This window comes from Amphiprion ocellaris, chromosome 6, assembly GCF_022539595.1.
Source record: "Amphiprion ocellaris isolate individual 3 ecotype Okinawa chromosome 6, ASM2253959v1, whole genome shotgun sequence".
NCBI classification, from domain to species: Eukaryota; Metazoa; Chordata; class Actinopteri; family Pomacentridae; genus Amphiprion; species Amphiprion ocellaris.
In genome coordinates, this window is record NC_072771.1 from 34,900,578 (window position 1) to 34,919,381 (window position 18,804).

The 18,804-nt window shown below is 41.7% G+C and overlaps 1 protein-coding gene across 2 annotated transcripts; it reads right to left on the bottom strand.

Annotated features, from left to right (window-relative positions):
* Positions 1-614: 614 nt before the first annotated feature.
* On the bottom strand, positions 615-18,599 carry scarb2a (scavenger receptor class B, member 2a). 2 transcript variants are annotated; one of them, XM_023288123.3, is made up of 13 exons: positions 18,077-18,599; positions 13,679-13,836; positions 13,374-13,521; positions 12,845-13,039; positions 12,149-12,240; positions 11,023-11,142; positions 10,533-10,711; positions 8,347-8,465; positions 7,383-7,456; positions 7,216-7,267; positions 6,970-7,122; positions 5,122-5,169; positions 615-4,781 (listed from the first exon to the last, which is right to left on the bottom strand). In XM_023288123.3, exons 1-13 carry the CDS (start codon positions 18,197-18,199, stop codon positions 4,650-4,652), a joined length of 1,593 nt encoding a protein of 530 aa, XP_023143891.1. In that variant the 5' UTR covers positions 18,200-18,599; the 3' UTR covers positions 615-4,649. The 2 variants fall into 2 exon arrangements, with proteins under 2 accessions (XP_023143891.1, XP_023143892.1); XM_023288124.3 differs by lacking the exon at positions 5,122-5,169.
* Between the last annotated feature and the right edge of the window lie 205 nt (positions 18,600-18,804).

Consider the following 18,804-nt stretch of genomic DNA (forward strand, 5'->3'; position numbering starts at 1 on the left):
TCAATTTTAATTTTTGTATTTTAAAACGAAAATCAAATAACCACTCGTTTTTTGTTTTTCAGAACGGAAAATCCAATTGCCAAAATATACACGGACCTTCCTCGCTATCTGGGGGCAGCTGTACCCTTCCTGGCTGAGAATCTGTATCTTCAGGCATGTTTCCTGCCTTAGGTTCCTTGTTTTAGCTATTTTTGTCTCTGAAGAACTTTCATATGTGCCGGGTTTATATAGGCACAAAGCACGGCAACAAAAATTGTGTCTTTTAATTAAAAGCACGACCTTTATTAGTGGATCACTGGTACCAAAATGACCCAATGCTCAAAATTTCTTATGTATTTTTACAGAAGCAATAAATTTTAAGTTTTTTATGGCTTTTTTAGGATTTGTTTTGTATTTTGGCTGTAACTGTACTAAAAGAAATTGCACCCCAAGACCTGAAAGTGATTCTTAATGCAGTATTTCACTAATGCATGGGCTGTCTAAACACTTTTTTCCATTACTTGTATGTTGTGAGTTGGCACTATGTAAATACACTTGCAGTTTTATCACCACATGTTGGTTTATATTTTATGTCTAAAGGCAGAAAGTTGAAGAAAACACATCAGACAACCATGTGAACTTTGCCCTTTATTTTTTTTGCAAATACACTAGAAATGTTTACAAAAGCACTGTAGAAACATCTGTGCAGTGTAAATTATCAAAACTAAAAATGAATATTACTTTGAAATCATTTTGCACCTAACATGACAAGGGGGATTGTCATTTTCAGCAGCAAAACAAATTAGTACATCTCATAAGGAAACGTCTGTTAGTGACCTCAGGATATTGAAATGGGGAGACGTGTTGTTACAAAGAGCAAATTGAAAGAAAAATAATAATAGTAATAATAATGACAAAAAGGATGGTATGGCACTAGTGCTCATCCCCAAAGGAGGGCTTCATTCATCTAAATACCTTACACAGCATCAACGCTTTACTCAGTCAAGATAATCAGCCTTCCAGTAATTCACTCCAGTTCGATAGAAATGGTGCATCGCTCCACAAACACAAATTCTCATACTCATTAAACACAAACACCCAAAAATTAAACCACTCATGATCACTTTTACAGACTCTTTACAGGACTTTGACTGTTCCCAGTATGATGTACTGGTCCATCTTTTGTAATTTCAGTGTGAAAAAAGTGAAATGATCAACAATGAAATGTGCTGAAATATCACAAAATGAATGTGTAAATTAATCTACAGAAAAAAAAGGAAAATACTTCTACACTCCTAAACAGAAAATTCAGGGAAAAAAATAACATAAATATCGCGTGGCCCCTTATAAAACATCCACAATTTATTTTACACAACTCTGTATTGCTTTGTCTTACATAATACTGAGATTTCTTCAGCTCACAAAGAGCATTGATTACTTTTGTTTGCTTTGCACTGGGTGAAAAAAAGCAATACTCATCAAACATCAAATTTTTCTTCTTTTTGTTTTGCCTCGATGTGGAAGGCACAAACACACTCACACAGCACTGCTGCAAATACTTCACGTAAGTGGTGGCACGATTTTGTTTGCTTTAAAAAAAAAAAAAAAAAAAAAAGGAAAAAGTAGGTGGTGGTTTCTGTGGCACGGCCGTTATCGCAGAGTAAACACGGCGCCGGGGGGCAGATCTACGCGGGTTATCTTTGGTCGAGCAGGGACGAGCCAATGGGCTTCAAGGATCGGACTCAAAGGTCAGCGTAGTAGAGAGGAGTGATGGCTCAGGTGTTTGGACAGCAACTCACACACACATACATGCGACTTTCTCGAGGAAAAGGTTCAAGTCAAGATATTCAAAAAAGGTGAATAAGGATGAACTGTGAGTTTGCACAAGGCGCCGGTCGCGTGCGTTGGGTGGAATAAAAAGGCCTTTAGTGAATTGATTTTGCTTCGGAGGAAGAGTTCAACATTGTTGGAGCTATTTACTTTGTGGCTAAAGAAACATCGACACCACTTTAATATCTGTCCAGATGATCAGCTTAGCTTAGTACAAAGGCCGAGAATGTAAATGCAGAGGAATCCTCACGTCAGTAACTTGAAGTATCTCTTCAAACGCGCAAAAACTGACACATTTGCCCAATTTCTGGAGCCAGAATTATGGCTTCGGTTTTCGTATAGAGTAAAAAACCAAGACGCCACATGTTTACTGAACTCCAGAGGTGCTCTTAGCTTTCATTGTTCCATTGAGCCAGCTTAGCCGTTTCCAGGCTTTGTGCTAATTTAAGCCAATCAGCCTTAATGAACAAAGTAGCATCAAACTTCCCACCAGACAAAAAGCAAATATGCGTTTTTTCCAAACCGATGCTTTCAAGGACTCTCCACCACAGTGTTTTAAACCCACAATCAGACTTCTGACACCCACATTAGATGGCGCCGAAGTGGCTCGCCCCCTTTTGGGGGCCTTTAACAAACTGTCAAGTTTACTAACCCTAAGAATAAACCCGCCCCAAACGACACGTGTGATATGGTCAGATCACCTGCTAATAAAAAGGAATGAGTGTAATAACTTTACAAAAAAAACCTGTAACTGTTAAGTCCAATAAATGGCAGCGAGCTTTGGGCTTTGTATCTTGTGCTCAGGTGTCAAAAGGTTGGCAACACAAAAAGCCTCGAGAAAATAAAAAGCCTCTGTGGATCAACCTGGAGCCGAGCACGCTGTGGTAAATACAAATACAAAAGTCCATCGGTTATGGCATTTTGTAGCAGCAATAACAAATACAAAAGTATATCAAAAGAAGACACTCCATGTGCTGAAAAGCAAGTAACACAGAGGCAGGGAGGTCTGCTGTCGGATCACAACAGCATCCTTCACAAGCAATACTAGCCAGGACAAAACCATTGAAATGTACTGAACACATGGACCACCTGCATTGAAATAAAACAGGACAAAAACAATAACAACAAAAAAATAAAAGTACACAGGGCACAATTTCCAGGCAAAGTGCAGGGAATTTTCCACGTTGACAGTATTATGGCCTTAAATTCATGTCCCACCACCGGCGGGTTTGACGAGACAAATGTGGCGGACAGAGAGCTTTAAAACACAACATGAAACATAAGACAAACAGTGATTCAAGTGCTGTGTGCCGAGTTTGAATGCCTACAGCTCCTTGGCAAACCCAATGACTGCACAGCGGCGAGAGGCCCAATGAGGCTCCTGCTCGGTTTAATTAGTCAGGGCACTTGACAGTGTCTTTGACAGATCAGCTGTAAATGTTTTCTATATTTATATATAATACAGGACACACACACACACAAAAAACACCTGGTAGCCTTGTGTGAGGACTGGTTTTAGCAATCCAAATTGTGCTTTCTCTAATACGTAACAGTGTAGACGTGAAGGAGCGGTCGACACCAGAGCAAAGTTAGTGTCTTTCAGCACACCGAGCAGGACTGCTTGCTGGATTTGGTCAGAGGTATCTCAGCAGTTCCCCTTTACATATGTACAATAACCGCCAGAGATTTCCAGCTTATTTGAACAACGTTTGAACAAACTCAACCATTGTAAGGCAAAAAGCAGGTTCAAGTCTCCCTTGTAAGTTCTGTGGGTGTTTTTTTTTTCTTTGTTAAATCTTCCTTTTTTGTTTTGTGATGAAGCCTAAAAGGTGCGACTTTCCTAATAATTTCACAGCTAATTAGTCATCAGCTTAACTAGACAGGAGTTTGAAATGTAACTGATTTTAAAAAAAAAAATTCTAACTAGTGTTTTAGAAAGGAAAAAAAAGCTGAGTTAAGGTGGAGGAAGGGGGTCAAATTCATGAGTATTTCAGGTTTCACTAGGAAAAATAGTGGCCCGCTGTCCATGAAAACAGGACACTGAGGTGTGAGATAAACGTACACACGCTTTCACTAACTGTTACTGGAAGTGTGATGTGTTTATCTGTGTGTGTGCACACTAATTCATCTTAGGAAAAGAAAGGCAAAATGCTATAAATATTTTGGCTCAGTCAGGTTTTTTTTCCTCCTTACTTTTACAAAAGTTTTGTTAGCAAACCCATTCCATCCTCCGAGCTCAGGAGCTCAGAGTTTAGTCCTAACGTTTCACTTTACAGGGGCTTTTAATAATAAAAGTTTTCTCCTCGCGCCACACTGATGGACAGGAAAGAGAGCAAGAATACGACTGTAACACCCACAGCTGTTCCCGTGAATGCTCTTTGTTTTGTTTCGAGTCTGCTCTGAAGATCATGCATCTGTGTGCAACAGCGACACCTACGCTACCGTGTTCCCTCAGAAGAATTTCAAGGAAAAAAAAGGCTTGTCCTGGCTGAAGCCCGCCGAAGAGTCCCTCCGTCTTTGGGGCCCAACCAGGACGGAAATGAGGATTAGAGTGTGGGGGGTTGGTTGTGTTGCAGTACTGCAGGCAGTGAGGGCCATGCTCAGCAGGTAGAGTGGAGGAAACCAGTCAGTCATGAGAAGGCTCAGTGAGAGGAGCAATGTCTTTGTTGGCTAAACATTTACTGGGGTTTGTGTCCCACCGCTTTCCCCCAAACCCCCGAAATTAAGTGAAAATGAGCCCACCGTATATGCAAACTCCCACCTGCGGTAATGTAACACCCCTGTGCTGCTCCCTCAGCCCCCTTCCTGAGCTCCACGCTGGGAGACGGGGGGATCCTCGATCAACACTTCTGCGCCTCCACTGGAGACATGGCGATGTAGGAGCCGTTCCTCATCGGCTGGTTGGCCGCCGTTTCCGACGGCTCGTCCGGTTTGTCGCTGACCTGAGTGTAGGCCGTGTCGTCTTTCGCCGTCTGAGCGGGAAGATTCATGAGGACAGAGGGTGTCAGTGCAAACCACAGTAATGGCAACATGTCCGAATATTAGTTTACACTCAACATTGAAATGGGAATAAATGTTTTGACTGAAATGTTCACAGTAACAATCTAAATGTTCACCACTAACAGTCTAAATATGCACCAGTTACGACAAAAATAAACACCACAGAAAACTTAAAAGGAGCTCAATTACACTGTGAGGTGAGAACTCAAAAAAGAACTTCATGTCCCATAGAGGTAATTAAAATGATAACAAATAAGAGATGATGATAAATTAAAAGGAGAATAGAAAAACAAGGCAAAACTGAAGACTTACAGCAAAAGAATGAAAAGCTTCAGTAAAATCAATACGTTTTACTTCATTCTAAAACAGAAAAGGAAAAAAAGGGGGGTTACAGAAAATTAAAATTAGAACATGGTTAATACAACACTTTTCACATTGCAATTAAGCATGTCCGGAACATTCTCTCAATGCTAAGCTAAAGGTCTGAACTTTACTGCATGTATGTATGTTGAAGGAGTAGCTTTGGGGAATAGAGCTATTTGCTGTCTTTGGAGATTTAGGTGAGGAGATCGATACCCTTCTCGGTAAAGAGGAGCAAGCAGCTAGCCTGGCTCTGTCCGAAAGCAGCAAAATTTAAATACCAGCAGCTCTAAAGTTCACCTATATTACCAGCAAAACGACTCAGGTTTCAAAGGTATGCTGCTGTCATTTTTTATGTTTTAAAAATGCTGTGATGACACAATTTTTCTTTCACAAAAACTGTAAAATCAGAAATAACTGTTGGAGTTTGAACTTTCTGACGGTCTTTGAACAGGTCATCTGTGACTTGCAGTTCCATCGGAAAAAATGACTAAATCTAATCTTGAAATTGTGATATTTAATCAGAAACACTTTTGCCAATTTGGCCATCTCATAAAAATTTGCCAAAAATTACACGTTTGCACTAAAGTAATTCTGTACAAATAAAAAAATAAATAAATTTTGCACTTGTTGGCACAATCGAAAAGTCATTAGCGACTCAGGTGCGACCAACAGCCATGAAACTAATTTTCAGGGACTTTTCGGCTGAACTGCAGGATGTATTTAAACACAGCAGATACCATTATGGAAATAAATTAAAAAATGTAAGTAGCTAAAAAATCTATAGCATTTAGAGTTACCATTTTTTCCAGTATTGGGGCACTTGAAAAATGTTTGTTAAATAAGTAATAAAATAAATTGTTGGTTTTCTCTCTTCAGTTCTCTCTAGTTGTGGTTATTCTGTTTCCATAGAGGTGCAGGACTTTATACTGCAGTAAAAAATGAGCCCACAGTGAGTAAAAATGTGACAGAAACAAAAAATGCCCGGAAATTAAATTGGGTTTAAAGACTTAATCTGTACAAAAGTCAAACTAGTAGATGTTGGCTGGTGGATTGCAGCTTTTTCTTTTGTTTTTTAGCCGTTTCCAGTCTTTCTTTAAACTATCTCTTGGCTTCATATTCGGTATAAAGACACAAGTTTTGTGTCAACGTCCTCATTAAATCTCAGCAAAAGAAGCTGAACATTCCCCAAAGCATCTAACTCCTCCTTTAACATGCTGCAGGCCTCCCTCTGCTCGGTGAATAACCTGAACTACAATAATCTGAGAGGTCAGGGTTCAAACACACAATCCTACACTTGTGGAGATAAGAGGGGGACATGTACAGTACATCACTCTCAGGTTATTCTAGTTCAGTGACCTGCAGCTCGCCTAGCTCCAAGCTGCGCTGACGGACAGCAAACTAAGACACTTCTTCTTCTGGAATTCATCAAAGATGCATCAACGGTTAGAAAAACATTCAGCAAGGGAAAAAAATAAAAACACCACTTGATCCAGAATTGCGGAAAACTGCTCATGCTGGCTTTGCTGCACAGGGGTGTGTTAGTTAACATGCACGTAGCTTTGGGTTAAAACCTGCAGCTGCTCAGTGAAGTTGATGCAGGAAACTGTTAAAAACATGCAAAAACCCGGTCAGAACATTAAAAACTCCTAAAGCATTTACTGTGGCTAGAATCTACCACCAGGCTACGTCTCGTCTGCAGTGGGAGCTAATGTCAGTGGCTATCAAACACCAAAGTAACTGTGTGGATTATTCTTCTACAGTTTAGTCTGCGGCAGCAGCGGCGGCGGAGGTTCCTACCTTCTTCTGGCGGTTTCGGCAGAACAAGACAACAAGCACCAGCAGCAGGATGATGCCCATACCCACGATGAGCAGGGGGAAGTTGGACACCAGAGTCACGATGAGGAGCAGCGTCCTCATCTGAGCTGCTGAGTCATCGTCAATCGTCGCCGTCTGGGGACAGGAAAGACGGCAGTGTTGACTTTAAGGGTTCACGTTCGGTTATTGGAACAGGTGCGTGCTACAAAGGGGGCGAAAGAGCCTCACCTCATTGACAAACATGATGGGGAAAATGGTCTCGTTGATGAACCTAGTTTTTCTGAGGGGCAGAAAAAAAAAGAGGGAGGTCAGGGAGGACATCTGGCTCGACATGAGGCCGGAACACGAGTGAGGCAACAGCAAAGTGGGTTAGAGTTCAACAGAGCTGGACTTACGGGAAGCCGGGGACTCGCTTCAGAATGATATTGAGCTGAGCTCTCTTGCAGGCACGAATGGGAACCCCCGTTGTCTAGAAGAGATTAAAAAAAGACATTTCTTGTTGTTTAGTGTAAAGAAAACTGCAGCTCCAAGCATGAAAATCCAGCTGGATGATTTAATTAACTTACATTATAATTAAAGGGGATTAAACTGGCTTCAAGAAACAAACCTTTTATAATAATTAGAGGATTAGGAAGCGACTTTCTGAAACATTTCACAGTATCATACAAATGTGAGCGAAGATACAAGAAATTTGGGTGTTTTTACTACATATTGATAAAATTTCAAACGAATGCTTCAGTTCTCAATAAAAATGTTTTTTTTTTACGTATAACTGACTTTTCTGCATGTTTTTGTTTTGCCTGTGCTATTCTTTTATCTTTTTCCCCCTTTTATCTGTTCTGTTTTACATCTACTAGATTTCAAGCCCAATATCTAAATTGCCTTTTTTTTAGTCTGTTTGAAAATTTACCGAAGCTTGGTTAAAAAAAAAAAAAAAAAAAAAACAGACAAAGAGTGTAATTAAAAAAAGGAAAGATAAACAACAGAATAAGCCTTGAGAAGCAACACTGTTAATTAATTTAATGTTGAACGAATGACTAAAGTAATTTTTTGATATGAATCAGTGAGAAGTGTCTGCATGTAGGAATTCTTGTTTTTTCTTCTTTTACTCCTTTATATGCTTGTTTTTCTCTTTTCTGTCTTCCTTATTTGATCCAACTATTAACATAATTAGATAAACAAGTATAAATCGATGTCATTTCTAGCACTCAATGCCATTTTTTAAAAGTAAAATTATCTCTGCAAATGTAATCTAATTTTTAAAAATGCAGAAGAAGCAAGCAGAGCTACTAACGACAGATCATTTTTAAAACAACTTTTTTTTTTCTTATCTGTGGTGATGCAAAGAGTTCATCATACCGGCTGCAGGTCGAGGTACGTCTCGTGCTCCTCCTTGTTGGGGCTGAGCCCATCGACGGCGTTGATGTAAACGGGGTCGGCCTGATAAAAGTGGGGGAAGGACACCACGATGGGAGCACCTTGAAGGAAACGAGTCAAACAGATTGAGTCACATTTATGTCCTAAGATGACTCTGCAACAAGGTCCAGAAAGAGATTAAAGAGGAAACGTGAGATAAGATACAACAACCAGCCAGCCGATGTTTTGTGTCAAGGAGAGATATAGTATTATCTGTAATTGATAAAGTGCAGCTGATAGTTGAAAGAATGTGCGCTTCGGGTTTTACTGAGTCTAAATAATGATTGGTTGATGCAGTAAAGACAACAAATGTTTCTTCTGGAGAAGAAAACTTTTAAAGGTGTATGACAACCAGCCCCTGGGGGGAATGGAAGTTATTTCTGTTTTGTTCTACACAAGTCACTCCATAAATTCAATAACAGCATATTTACAATACAGAAATGCCCCAATTAAACTCATTCATTACCTTCAAACCGCCAAAAACAAATTAGAGCTTGTTAACAGATTATTTCCCAAAACAAGTCATGAAGTCACTGTGAAGCAATAACTCTCATTCAAGCTTCATATCCTCAGTTGTTTATGATTATTATAATGATTAATGCTTCAAATGTGCTACACACATTTACAACATATTTATACTAATTTTTGGATTTAAACTGCTTTTCTGCTTCATTATCCACCTCAACACTGCTCACATTTACCTATCGATTCCTGAAACTACAGGACAAAACTACATCTAAAAAATTAAAAAGCAAACTTATTACCAAAATCCTGGAGTCACCGTGAAGCGGCTGATTAAATACAAAATCTAATTCATCGTAAACAACATTAAGATCGCCAAATACTAAGTAGCTCTTCTTTATATCACAGCTGAGTGTAATCGTTTAACTGTTAAGTCTATTAAATGCCAGCAAACCATGAAAAAATGCCCCCAAAAAGAGCTCAGAGCCAAAGGTGACGTCTCTAAAACGTTTTGACGATCAACAGTTAAAAAGATTCAGTCTGCAGACGTTTAAAAACACAACAAAGCAGCATATTCTCAATTTAGAGAGCCAGAGAAGTAGGACTGAAAGGACTATTCAAATCTAATATATAAATAACAGGTTTAACTAAAGTTCAACTGTACATCTTTAGTAATATTTACAAATGTATATGTCTAAATGCTGTTTTAAAGCTCAATCTAAGCTACCAGGAAGAGAATACCGTACTGAAGGTAAAATGCTAAAATCTTAATTTATTTAGATTTTTGTGGATTAGAAGTAGTCAAATTTAAACATACTGAATCTAAAAATACCTTTAATAAGGCCCACGCAAATAGAAAAAAATGCAAAGAAAACCATTACAAGCAATGATTTGGCTTCTTTTGTGCTAAACAGTCACAGTGGATGTTTTCAGACAGTCGTGTTTGAGCTGTGACAGCAGATGTAGAGACATCAAGAAGATTTTCATATTGTTCCTTTGTGGTTGAGGCTTTAAAAAAAAAAAAAAACCTCAGACAGCTCATTTCAGAATGGCACCACTGTGCACATGACCGCGGGGCTCGATGCTGATTGGCTGTCGGCAAAGCATCACAGAGTGTCGCCCATTAGGTGCTTTTGAGTCAGAGGAAGTGATGCTGTCAGCCAATCAAGTTTGATTACAGTCAGTTCAACCAGCAGGCAACCGTTTGTAAAATACTGGGTGTTGTTTTCTCCTACTGAAGCGTGTTGGAATATAGTAGTGAAAATAGCAGCAAAGGGATGTCAAATAAATAAAAGTCCAGGGGTTACAGTAGCATACCTTTAATTAATACTACAGTGTCTGCATGTGTCAAACCCAGTAGAGATCCCCTTATCAGAGCAATCCTACACCACTCAGTGACCGACCATAAAACACTCGAATAACCTCCACACACAGTCAGCACAGTTAATCATTGAACCGCGTATTGAGTAAAATCTGGCGGGCTCAAACACCGGGAATGTCAGATCCCAGCCAGGGGGACGTGGTGGCTGACTGAGAGGACAGTTTCAGGGGGTAGAAAAGAGGGGAAACTGTGTCATGGGGCTGCTCGGAGGGGGGGTGGTGGGTAACTGGGTCAGGCTCCGATGATTAGAAAAGGGGGTTAGTTAGATCATTAGTGCGGCTCCTACCTTCTCGACAAACGCTGACTTTGAGCACTCCGGTGCCGAGGCAGTCCCCGGCCGGCACACAGAAGCCGGCGTTGGTGGGGTTGTCTTTGGGGCTCATCAGGACGTCACTCGGTGGGGCGAAGCGATAAGCCTGGATCCCCTTCACCTCCACGTCCTTCACGTAGGCCAGGTGAATAGACCTGATGGAAGACAGACGAAGATACTTTAAGGTCACAAAAGTCTAAATAAAGAGCCATTAAGATGAAGGAAATGGGCTAAAAATGGGCATCATACACAGAACAATCTTCCCACGTTTGTTTTGACTTCATTACCAGCCTTATCGTACAATGCAACAACTCATATCCTTATCAGTGGAATTTGTGAGCACATTGTGCATGACTCAGCCGGTATCTCCAAACGTAAACCTCATCGGACGTCCCGGTCTTCGCCTCGCCGCCCGGGATGCTTTGACTGTAAACAAATTTATAGCCACAGGAGAACATGCGCATACCGGCAGAGATCAGCGGCGAAGATGTAGAGCAGCTCGTTCCTGTTAATCAGCGGGTGGAAGACGGCGCCGTCCGTCCCGTTGATCATGTTGCTCTGATTGGAGGACCACCACGACATTTCCCTGTTGATCAGGAAGAAACATTAGATATTAGTGCTGCACATGCTGAAAAGTCAGCGTTTACTCAAACACTGCACTAGTAGTTTCTACACTGTAATCAACCCGAAATATTGCACATTTTACTGAAGGTGTCCAAATGATATTATTAGTTCTTTTCATACATAAATGCTAAAATTGCTGAAGATTAAACCACAACAGGGCTGCAAATAAGAATTACTTCCTCAAACAGTCAATTTGCCAAATGCTTCCTCAATTAAAAGATTACTTGATTTATTTGTTAAATGCCAGAAAATGGTGAAATGCCCATTATTTTCCACACAGTGTATCTTAAACAGATTCCATTTATGCTCATGTACGACACAAACAGGTCTCAAATCTTACATTTTTTGTGATGATCATAATGATTAATACTCCAAAAAAGAAAATACGACACAAAATTCCAACATATTAATACTAATTTATGTATCAGAACTTCCATTAACCAACTTACAACATTTATCTAGAGACTCTTTGGAGCAGACGGAAGGTTGAAAACTGCAGGACTAAGCTAGAAGACGACATTAAAAAGTGTAAAACAATCCCAACCTCCATCAGCTCCAACTATAAAATGCTGCTTACACACTGATGCATCATTTCTTAACATTTCTGGGCAATAAAGTGTTTTCTTTATAGTACAGTTTGGTGTAGAGCGTTCATCTGTAATAGAGTATGTCTACACTGTATTAGTACTTTTACTTCTAAATGCACAAGCTGATAACATTCAAAGGGCAAAGTCTGTTCTGATGTCCAAACATTCATTTTGCAATCCTGCTCTACTAAAGCCAAAGACCAAAGGCTCACTCTCCTCTGGATGTTCAGAGGCAGGTTGTGTAACAAAGCAAACGTGAACATCTTGATTGGAAGTAAGTAGAAGGAATGTGCTGACAGGAAAACGGCTGATCTCCTTTAGGAAAACAGGAAAAAAACTGGTTTTCTCTCAGACGGTTGACACTGTCTAATGAGTCCTCACCTCAGGCCATTCCACGTGTCGATCTTTCCATAATCCAAGTAGTTCTCCTCGCCAGTGTGGAACACAAACTCCCCTTCATGGGTGCCGTTTTTCTGTGAAAAACAAGACAAGACAGGAGGTTCAGACAGATCAGGACACAGCAGAGGCACCGACTGTCCCAAACATGTTTATGTGCGTTGAAAAAGGACCCCGTTAATGAAATGTTTAGAGAGTGTTCTTCATGTTTAAGGCCAAAACTTGATTGATCTGCTGGTCTAAATAGTGAAAAAAGCTCATTTTCTACTTCCTACAATTTAATGTCTTCAAGTAGTTAAATAAAAGCATCCGACTCTCACATTTGTGACTCACTGGGCGGCACCGTTTTTGCCTTAAATAATTTTTTTTAAAAAGACTGACACAATTACAGCTAAGTTCCTGTTGATCAACTGATCTGACGTTACCCCAAACGCTGCACTTTAAATAATCACATGCTTGGTGGCGCCTGTGCCGAGCTGCAGACGCTGCTCTATGAATGGGAAGTGTCAGCATCTTCCATCAGCATGCAGCCGATCTCACTTCTGTTGCATGAAGTTACCACACACTTCCTCCTGTCCTGTTCCTTCAGTAACCCCTGACAACCAGTACGCAAGAGCTTTCCTGTGTTTCTGCACTACAATAACACCGAGCCAGACTCTTCAGCATATTCAGCTCCCTCACCTTCCACATCAGCCCAAAATATTCGTCCACCTCGGGCTTCATGCTGTGGATCTTGGAGAGCAGAGGGTCTTTGAAGCCCCACAGGACCTCGTGGACGGTGCGGGTCATGAACATCTCGATGCCTAGGCTGTTCATGTACATGGAAACAAAAGTTCTCAGGAGGAAGGAGTAGCTGCTCAGCTCGCTCAACACCGCCTGAGGAAGAAACAAAGGAAAAGACTGGAGGGTGAGAAAGCTGCCATCGTACACAATGAGTTTTCTGTCTGGAATACTTCATGTCCTTTCTGTGGTAGAACGCTGCATTCAGCTCCACTGGACTGTTTGTTTTGGCCTGATGTGCCTTCAGTTTATATGCACAAGACACAAAAATGTCACAACATAACTTTGGAGAACAATGGCTTGGAGTGTGTGAGCGGAATAATAGTGCATGTGAGGAAATAAAAAAACACATAGCAATCAAATGTGAAGGACTCGACTGAACTGGCAGCCGTAATAACACACTTCATCCTGTACAGACACACTGTCTCACCACATATGGGATGTTGACGGTCCTGATGATGTCGACCTCGGGGTTGCCGGCAGACTTCTCAGGCACAAAGACAAAAGTTTTTGGGTTCAGGGCGTAAAGCTTGGTGCCGTTCTCCAGGAAAGTTACGTTTTCCCGCGGCCTGTATTCCCTGCAGAGGATGAGACGTCAGTCAGTTAGTCCAGATGTCTTTTTGTTTTCCATTTCACACAATAAAATAATAATCCCAGATGGGTTTCCTTAAACATGGCTTGTATAAAACAAATGCTTCCCTTTTTCATCACTTTTGACTTTTAGGTCAAACATACCTGTAAGTATAAGGTCCGATCTGTTTAACAGCTGCCTTCCCGCCTGCCAGGAACACCTCTGGATTGGTGACATTGAAGAAGTAATACTCCATATAAACAGGTGGAGGCGGATTCTTCCATGACTCAAACACTTGGCTCTTCTCCGTCAAAGTAATTTCCTGCCAACACAAAGATATTCAGACTGAGAAACAGCAAAAAAAGACTAAAATCTCTCAAAGTATTATAAGCTGAGACTCTCATTTAGCCCTGAAAGTTATGGAAAATGCATTCGGTTTCTCTCTTTTTTTTAAACATTTAGTGCACTTTGAATGCTCATCTGAGAGCACACAGCACTTTGTCTTGCAAGTAGCCAGTCGGTGTCAGGCCAAGACCTTGACATACAGCACGGAAGTAGAGAAAAGTCCTTCATTGCTGACAAACAATCAGCAAATCTCTGCAAAAAACTGCTCCAACTTCAGCAAGCCGAGGAAAGAATCTGACTGTGGGCTACCAGTCAGCCCACTCAACTCAGCAAACGCAGCATTTAGCCTCAAAACTACACGCAGGACGTCAGGTGAAGCTGAGTGTTCACTCGCATGTTTGGGTTGTGATCATGTGGAGGAAAACGAGCCTGAAAATTAAAGCTAAAAGTAAGTAAATGTTTGTGACACAAGCTCGGCTGCCACATGTCTGAACAGGAGAAACTGTAACATTCGACTCCAGCTGTAGCAGAAAACTAAAAAAAGAGCTTCCAGTGTGTTGACTGCAAGGTATTTGTTCACCAGAAAAGAACTCTTTCCAATCTTGGGGGTATTTTTAAACTTGGGAAAGGGGAAAACAAAAAGAGAGAAAAAAAAAAAATCAACCCTTTTCCTTTTGTGTCTTTTAGTGGAGTTCCTGAAAACCCTGCATCCCCTGAGTACAGAGAGATGCACTCGAGAGGCCATACATTGTCTTCTGTGGTCGCTTGCAGGCACTTACTGTTGAGAAAATATAGCTTAAGGTGTGGCTGGTAGTTCCTGTTTAGGTTAGGACTTCCAACATTCAAAATGCGCAGCACTCTACGGGAGTGTTTTCCGAGTTTTGTTGCACCAGCTCCCCTTAATTAACCCGCATCAGAGGGGTCAGCCAGAACATCTACTTTGATTAAACAAAAAAAGGGTAAGAAAAGGGGCTGATTTGAGTATGTGGTTATGGATTTTACATATTTTTTTTAGATTTGTGCATGCAGAGAAACAACTATGGTTGCAACCAGTGATTACTTTCATTATCACTTTATCATTTTACACTGTAAACTGACCAAAAATGGTGAAAAAAGCTCCTTAAAAGGCCCCAGAGCCCAAAATGATGCACTCAAATCTCTTGTTTTGTGTCACGAGGCTTAAAAATATTCAAAAAAAAATCTGAAAATCCGCACATTTATTCAATGTTCGCTGATTTTTTTTGATGGACAAATCACTAGAGGAGTTTGGCCGTCGCTCCTTTATGCAGCTATGGATCCATTGCATTGATTTTCATTTCCAATAAAACAGAATTACTGATCATGCACTGGCCTCATCTCAGATTCAACCCACGAGACCGTAACTGTCCTGCAAAAGGACTGAATCATCGATTTCCAGTTTGGCGTCACAGCAGCGAAACTACTCGTGCAGAATCAGAGGAGACTTGCTCAAAAAAAAAAAAAAAAGAAAGAAAAGGAACTGGAGGTATTTAAAAAGCTGGATTCTCTCGAGTCGCTGTGCTTCTTAATCAAGAGCCAAAGTGAAACCAGGAGAAGGGTGTGACCGTCGAGTCAAAAACTATGCTAAAGCAGCAGAAATGACCCAATTTGTTGACTTTTGAAACAAAATGCAAACGGTCTCTTTCCAGGAAGGGATCCGTCTCGTCTGGCCTTCCACCCTGCAGCACTGGAACAGAAACTTGCATGATTTCCTGTGTTTGCCAACCTTGACTAAAGGTCTTTTAAAAGGCCTTCATCAAAGTTGTACGTGAACATCATTTATCTCTCAGAAAAACCTTGATCTGTCTCAAACAAATAAAACAACTGTGTGACAAAGTGGGAACGAGGTTTGTCAGTGATTTTCATTTGCAGGTGGAAAAGACAGAATTGAACTGGGCCTTAGCCAAACAACTTCAGGCACAGGTGTGGTGTGATGAAGTCTTGCTCATTTTGACGAGTGTTCAAAGCAAAAAAATACACAGAAATGCAATTAAAAACAAGGAAATCATTTTCCAGTTTTGCTAGGTGCCTGCTGTGCTGAAGACTTTGCATTCAAGCTGTGCTGCGTTTTGAACATGACCTTGTTCTTGAAGGCTTTTTTACGCTACAGTGAAAACTCTGCCAAACAGGGCTGAGAGGAGTGGCATGGGAGGGTGTTTTTTTTTTCTTTTTCAGTTTCGTCATCCGAGCCGTACGTCTGGGGATGGACTGAGGCTGGAACAACAGCGAGGAATTAGGAGACTGCTCCCAGGCAAAAGTCGTGCCCTCGGGGGCCGAGAAGTCTGTCAGATTCCTCACATGACTTTAACGCTGCTTCTCTCCTCGCCCAAGATGCAGAGTCTTTGTCCTGGAGGTAACTTTGGCTCAACCCAAACAACTTGGCCACATCATTATTACAGAAAGCCACATTCAAAGTCAGATTAGGTGGATGTTTTTTCTTTTTTTTTTGAGTTGGTTCAGCGTGTTCCCCCGGCCAGCCTAATTCAATGGGAAGACTGCGGCCAAAGAGGATTAGCTATGCTGTCATTTCATGTAATCGCCGGCCACATCAGAATTAGGTCCCCTGTTGATGAACTCTGACTAACTCTCTTAATTTGGGTCCCCTGGGATGCTGCCGGATACCGAATGAGAGAAAAATGAGACCTAAATTTAACTGCATGGAGGGGGGAAATCAGCTGTTTGCGAGTCCCCAACTTGGACATAATACCTTTTTCTGCTCGGCCTGTTTTCCATCTTCTAAACAGGACTTTGTGGAAAAAGCAGATGTTTTTCTTAACGGAGCATCAGTGATTCATGTCAGCAAGAGGAATGCAAAGTATTTAAGGGCAGAGAGCAGTGAGTGGGTGTCAGCTGCCAGCCAAACCCCTCCTCCAGACCCACCGGGCTGCCAATACATCTCCAGTGCACACCCCAAGCTACAATAACAAACCTACAATCACAACTCAGAATCAGCACACATCGAAGAGGCTGCAGCATACCAGCTTTTGCACATTTTGTGTTGTACTTTAAAGGAATTTCCATCCAGATTGGGTTAATGAATACATATTCTGCTCTCTATAAAGTGAAAATGTTTTTTAGAATCATTTGCAAAGTCACTGAGCTCCTTCAAATGAAGCTTGTATGTTGATTATGTTGACTCTCAGGAGAGAGAAATACCTGATCAGGACTCTAAATACCGCATGTTTTAAGATTAATAGGGTTAGGAGTGCACACTGAAGCGTTTTCAGTCACCTACACCAGTGAAAATCCATTCATCTGTGGTGAGACAATCGGTTAATGCAGATTTGTCTGATGTATTCAAGGTGGATGACTCTTCCACAACCTGCCATAGATCCTCCACTGAGAGTCAGGGACTCCCGCACTCACCCATTCTCCCTTCCCCCCATGCCTCCAGACCTGCTCACCCCCACCCCCCACCCCACATTTCTACTACTACTACTACCACCACCACCTCAAAATAGCAAACCATCAAGAAGTCAGCGTATGAAGCCCCGCATCCACAGAAATATGTCACGGGGTCATGCGCAAGGCTCTGGACAAGCTGTCATGATTTCACCGTATCAACCAGTTTGCAGCACAAATCACACCTTCCCTTCCCACTTTCCGAAGCCGGTTACGTTTAGTTAAAAGCCAAATGAATCCTGTGATGACTGCTGGCAACGTACAGACGCTGCAGGTCCGTGAATGAGCGTTAAGGTTTGTCACATGGGGAGAAAAAATGCATTAAAACGAAAGGTAAGGTCACGGCAGATTCACCTCTGAGCGCGGCACAGTCGTAATTCCCCCTCATCTGTGGGAGTTACGGGGGATTTCTACCTACAGCAGGGCGTTTTTTAGATCCTACAACAAACATGCTGATGAATAAATGGAAGAAAATAAGAGCCGAAGCTTGCTCGACCATGTAACGGGACTTAGACGCTGCACAAGCCTCGGATCATGCGGATTCATGAAGGGGACGACTTTCCCGCAGAGGTGCAGAATGCAGCACCAACACAAATTACTACTAAACAGCCACAATCTACACACCGGCTGATCTTACGACCCCGCGTGTTTTGTCACCACTGAGATGCTGAATGCGCATGATTGGACACTGCAGAGGAAAGACGATTTAAATCCCTCAAGTGTGACATACGGTTGAAGCACAGCGCTGAAATCGTGGCCACGTTTAATGCAGTGTGTCGGGATGTTCCCCAACTGACCTTCTTTAACCGGCTGTGGATCATTGTTTGGAAGACTTGAGCCACGACCAGGGCGATCCCCACAATCAGGAGGTGAGCGCACACGATCCCGGTGGCGTAAATGGCACAGGATCTCCGAGTCATGATGCCGGGCGTGTTGTGTTGTCCTCTCGGGGCGAAGCAGGAAACTTCACTGAAGTCGATGATAACTTCCAAAAAATAATAGATTTAACAGAGAGGAGAGAAAGCGAGGACCGTGAAAAACCTCGATTCCGCCGTCCTCCTGAGCAGCAGCTGGGCTTTAAACTTCTCTCTCCACCGTCCTGGATCGGGCTCTTCCTCTCCTCGGCGAGGCTGACAAATGTTGGCACTTCTTTTGCTTAAATAGTAAAAAAATAAATAAACTGGTAATACTTAACCCTGGCACCCAGAGAGAGGAGGGACTGGGCTGCTCGGAGGCGGTGATGAAATGAAACGGCAGCTCTCAGCACATTGGGACGTAAAGAAGACGAGCTGTCCACCTCCTCCCCTTCCTCTACGCATTAATGAACCCGGTCAGGCGAAAAGCGTCGTTTTGGGAGGCTGCATGGGCGGTGGGTGTGTGTAAAGAAAAAAAAGAAAAAGAACTGTGATGGTGCTTTTCTTACATAGCTGATGTCACTTTTTAAAACATAAATAAATCTACACTAGAATTGAACTAATTATGTTACATTTTTGCGCTTTTACGCACGGTTTGTTCAGGTTTTGGT

Coding starts and splice junctions, on each gene's coding strand:
- scarb2a (XM_023288123.3), bottom strand. CDS start 18,199: ATGACTCGGAGATCCTGTGCCATTTACGCCACCGGGATCGTGTGCGCT. Junction 7,457..8,346: donor CGTACCTCGACCTGCAGCCG/GTATGATGAACT, acceptor AATCTCTTCTAG/ACAACGGGGGTTCCCATTCG. Junction 7,268..7,382: donor AAGCGAGTCCCCGGCTTCCC/GTAAGTCCAGCT, acceptor TCTGCCCCTCAG/AAAAACTAGGTTCATCAACG.